Source organism: Bufo bufo, chromosome 6 (assembly GCF_905171765.1).
Source record: "Bufo bufo chromosome 6, aBufBuf1.1, whole genome shotgun sequence".
Lineage (NCBI taxonomy): Eukaryota > Metazoa > Chordata > Amphibia > Anura > Bufonidae > Bufo > Bufo bufo.
Window position 1 is genome coordinate 81,878,557 of NC_053394.1, and position 4,745 is coordinate 81,883,301.

Sequence of the window (4,745 nt, forward strand, 5' to 3'; positions counted from 1 at the left end):
ATTCCTTCTCAATTTTCAGTTTCAGTTGTATGGGGTTGGAATTTGCCGATTTTAAATCTCTGTCTGACTGCCAGAATTTCCAGCTTTCCAGTGAAGTCAGTTTTTTTTAGCCAGTGCTGGACTATAATGAAATAACAGAGCACGGATAAGACATGCCAACCTCCGGCTTATTGAACAAATGATTCATTTGTAACATTGAAGAAATATAAAAATACCATTGAATTTACTCATCTGTTACACAGAATATGCTATTATTTCATTGCCAGCAAAACTTTCTGAAATTTTGAAATTGATGATCTATACGATAAGTCTTTAATATCAGATTGTTGGAGGTCCGACGCTCGGAACATCTGCCAATTAGCTGTTTGAAAAGGACGCAGCACTCCTTGAGCACTGCAGCATTTTCCTTGGCCAGTCATGTCACATTTATGATAAAAATATAAATATATCACCAGTCCGCAATAATGTTATGCAGCAGGTCCGGAAAAGTGATGTGGGTTCAATCACATTCAAAGCAGATACAATGTATGGGGTTCGGACCGCGCCCCTGACGAAGCTCTAGGAGTGAAACCCGGGTCGGGCAGAAGCAGCAGACGCTGGGAATTTTATGTGTTTTAAAAGTCGTTTTAAGTTGTCTGTCTTGTAAGTATGGACAAATAAAAAGTTTTTAAGAAGTATCACGGAGCTTCACTATTGCAGAAGCTATTTTTGTCCACAGAATACTTTCAGGAACCTGAAAAAAATACACTGATTTGTCTGTGGTGTATACCATCTGAGTCCGTGGGGAGATTGAACCTGATTGAACGATACGTGGCTGCTTGAACAAAACCAGAGCAATTTACCACGGAGGGATTACATTTACGCTTTGTGTGATGCGCAGTGTGATATCTATTTGAGGGATATTTGCAGCCTTCAGGCTCTCTTTGCAAACGAGGAAGTGAGAAGGGTTAAAGAACTTGCATACTGACCTGGACCAGAAGCGCGGTCCGAACCCCATACATTATGTCACATTTATGACCTCAGGATAGGTCATTAGTATCAGAACATCATCTGTTTAAAAAGGAAGCGGCACTTCACCAATCAGCTGTTTGAAGAGGACGCAACACTCCTTTGAGCATTGCAGTCTTTTTCTTATCCAGTGATGTCACGTTCATTGGTCACATGGCCTAGGTGCATTAAAGTGAATGGGACTGAGCTGCAATGCCAAACACAGCCATTATGCAATGCACGGCGCTGTGCTTAGTATTGTAGCTCAGTCCCATTCACTTTAATGCACTTTAGTCTTCAAACAGCTACAGGTAATTGGCCGATGTTCTGGGAGTCGGACCCCCACGAGTCAGATATTGATGACACAGTCTGAAAATAGGCCATCAATATCAAAATCTGGGACAACCCCTTTAAGGCCTCATGCACACGGCCGTGCCATTTTTTGCGGTCCGCAAATCGCGGATCCGCAAAATATGGAAGCCGCCTATGTTGCCTTCAGCAATTTGTGGAACGGAACGGGCGCCGTCAATATAAATCCCTATTCTTGTCCGCAAAGCGCGGACAAGAATAGGACATGTTATATTTTTTTAACGGGGCTGCGGAACGGAGCCACGGATGCGGACAGCACACGGAGTGCTGTACGCATCTTTTGCGGCCCCATTGAAGTGAATGGGTCCGCATCTGAGCTGCCAAAACGGCTTCTCGGATGCGGACCCAAACAACGGTCGTGTGCATGAGGCCTAAGTCTTACATTCTGCACCCAGTAAAGAACATTCTCCCTTAAAGGGTTTTATCATCTCAGACATTGGTGGCATATCCTAGTGATATGCCACCAATATTTGAGGTGAGACAACTCCTTTAAGGGCACGCCCACTCTGCATTTCTGTGGAAAAAGCCCACATGCCATTAGTCACAGGTTTGTGGTCTTGCTTCAGATTTCCTCTTATGTGCTACAAGTGTGAAATCTTCAGAAATAATTTACTTTCTGCACCACACTGCAGGTTAATCTTGATTGCATATTTTTTTACATAATGTGTGGATGAGATCTGGTATTTTGCTGATATTGTAATACACAGATTTTGCGCCGCAATTTCACATTATTATTTTTTTTACTTTCTGCTCTTTAATGTAACTTCTCATAGTCTTAATAATTCATAGTTAGGAGCCCATTACTCATTATAATTTACACCTCCACCACTTCAGAACCTCATTTTGAAGAGGAAGAGGAAATTTTGCCTAAATGATTGATTTATTAACACATTGCCTGCCACAGCATGACCCTCAGCTTCAGATGGAATGACCCTTCAAATGTGTCTTCCGTGTTATCTATTAGTGGTTAGGGAGGAAACCTTTCTCCGCACAACGGATCATTTAGGCTACTTTCACACTTGCGCTGTTAATTCTGGTAATAAAATCCGGCAGAGGATCTCAATACATACGGGAATTAACCTGATCCATTTTGATTTTGCCCGTCAGGATGCATCTGTTCCGTTAGGATGCGGTTGTGTGAAATTAAAACGAAATAAAAAAAGGGATCCGTCACTAAATACATCGAAAGTCAATTGGTGACAGATTGTTTTTTTTTTAGGCTCCTAAAAAAACTGATGCGTCACCATTGACTTACATAGTTTTCAGTGAGGGATCGTTTTTTTCCGTTTTTATGACTGAACACAAAACCACAGCTTGCAGCGGTTTTATGACAAAACAGAATGTTGACAGAACAGAAGACATCCTGATGCATCCTGTACAGATCTCTTTCCATTCAGAATGCGCAAGGACTAAACGGATCTCAATACCGGAAAACAACAACGCTGGTGTGAAAACTCAGACCAGGAGAAATGTGTCCTCTGTGTAGAATCTATGTGGAATAAAGCAGAATATTCCACTGCCGATACTGTCACAGCTGCCTCGAAAAGCATAAGGGTACGGCCACACGGTCAGGTTTCCTGATGAAGTTTTGGACGCCAGAATCAGGAGCTGATAAAAGGAGAGAAAGTATATAGATACGACTTCTCCTCTTTTTTTTCCCTTTTTTTTTTATTCATTCCTAGTTTGGGCTTTGAAAACTGCATCAGGAAACCTGACCATGTGGCCCTGATGGGATCAGTAGTTCCCATATGTAGAGTCACAGCTCTAACACAGAAATCCTCAGATTAGAAGATCGTCCACTAAAGACGATGAAGATGATGAATTATTCATGACCGATCTGCAGCCTCATGTGTAAAAGTTTTGCTTTTAGGACGTCACTGCATTTCATTCCGAAGGAAAGTTATCTGGGATTTCCCTGAATTGAAGCTGATAGGCGTCAGGGAGGAAGTAGGAGGGCTATATATTCTCCCCAAGCAGACCTGTGAGAGCACATTACACAGAATGAACAACAGCATGCAAGTAGAGCTCCCAGACCTCTCCACCTGGAGAGAAAAAGCAGATTCAGGCTCAATTCTTCTGCAGCCAATATGGGACTTTGTCACCTCTAAAGAACATGTGATTAGATCGCCTTTCTATCCAGTTATCTTCTCCTTCTCTGTCTACATGTTCTTCTGCCTTCCTTACCTAGCACTGGATGCCCTCTGTCACAAAATACCTGCTCTGAAGAAATATCAAGTACAGCCAAAGTCCAGACCTACCTTGGCTATGGTGCTACACTGCTTGGCACACACCGTTTACAGCCACTTGGTATTCATATTTCCACTGACTGTTGCTTACTGGTACTGGAGACCAGTCGATTTACCACTTGTGGCACCAAAACTGCATCGATTTATACTGGACATCATTGCCTGTATGCTTCTGTTTGACTTCCAGTATTTTGCTTGGCACCTGCTGCACCACAAGATTCCCTGGCTGTATAAAAACTTTCACAAGATGCATCACAAGTACACCGCTACCTTTGTGCTGGCGACACAGTATTCCAGTTCCTGGGAGATGTTGTCTCTTGGATTCTTTGCTAACGTCAGTCCCATCTTGCTGGGTTGTCACCCAATGACTGAAATGGCCGTCTTCATCGTCCATATCTACCTGTCGGTGGAAGATCATTGTGGCTATGACTTGCCATGGTCTATGCACAACTTAGTACCATTCGGCTTATGTGGCGGACCAAATCATCACGATCTCCATCATGAAAAGTTTGTGTCTAATTATGCACCTTACTTCACTCATTGGGACAAGTTGTTTAATACTATAGCACAGAAGAAAGATCAGAAGAAACCTTAAGAACCAAGCAATGGACTGAATGAATGGTCAGAACTTGACCTTGATTTGCATTTCAGGAGCAAGTGGGTAGATGCACCATGTGCTACATCTGTGACTGTGTCTTCAAGGTTGAATAGTCAGTAAGTGGTACTGAAACAGTGCCTTGTACAGTCTACCTGCTCCTTGTCCATCAAGGCTGAATGGTCCAAACCTGTTCCTTGCACCATCTACCTGCTCCTTGTCCATCAAGGCTGAATGGTCGAAACCTGTGCCTTGCACCATCTACCTGCTCCTTGTCCATCAAGGCTGAATGGTCCAAACCTGTTCCTTGCACCATCTACCTGCTCCTTGTCCATCAAGGCTGAATGGTCCAAACCTGTGCCTTGCACCATCTACCTGCTCCTTGTCCATCAAGGCTGAATGGTCCAAACCTGTTCCTTGCACCATCTACCTGCTCCTTGTCCATCAAGGCTGAATGGTCCAAACCTGTACCTTGCACCATCTACCTGCTCCTTGTCAATCAAGGATGCATGGTCACTAAATGATAACTGGACATTAAACTTCAACAT

General features: G+C 43.2%; 1 protein-coding gene across 1 annotated transcript; it reads left to right on the plus strand.

The window, feature by feature from the left end:
* The first annotated feature begins 3,364 nt into the window (after positions 1–3,364).
* LOC121003961 (cholesterol 25-hydroxylase-like protein) lies at positions 3,365–4,502 on the plus strand. The gene has a single exon (XM_040435953.1). It carries the CDS (start codon positions 3,370–3,372, stop codon positions 4,195–4,197), a length of 828 nt encoding a protein of 275 aa, XP_040291887.1. The 5' UTR covers positions 3,365–3,369; the 3' UTR covers positions 4,198–4,502.
* Positions 4,503–4,745: the final 243 nt, after the last annotated feature.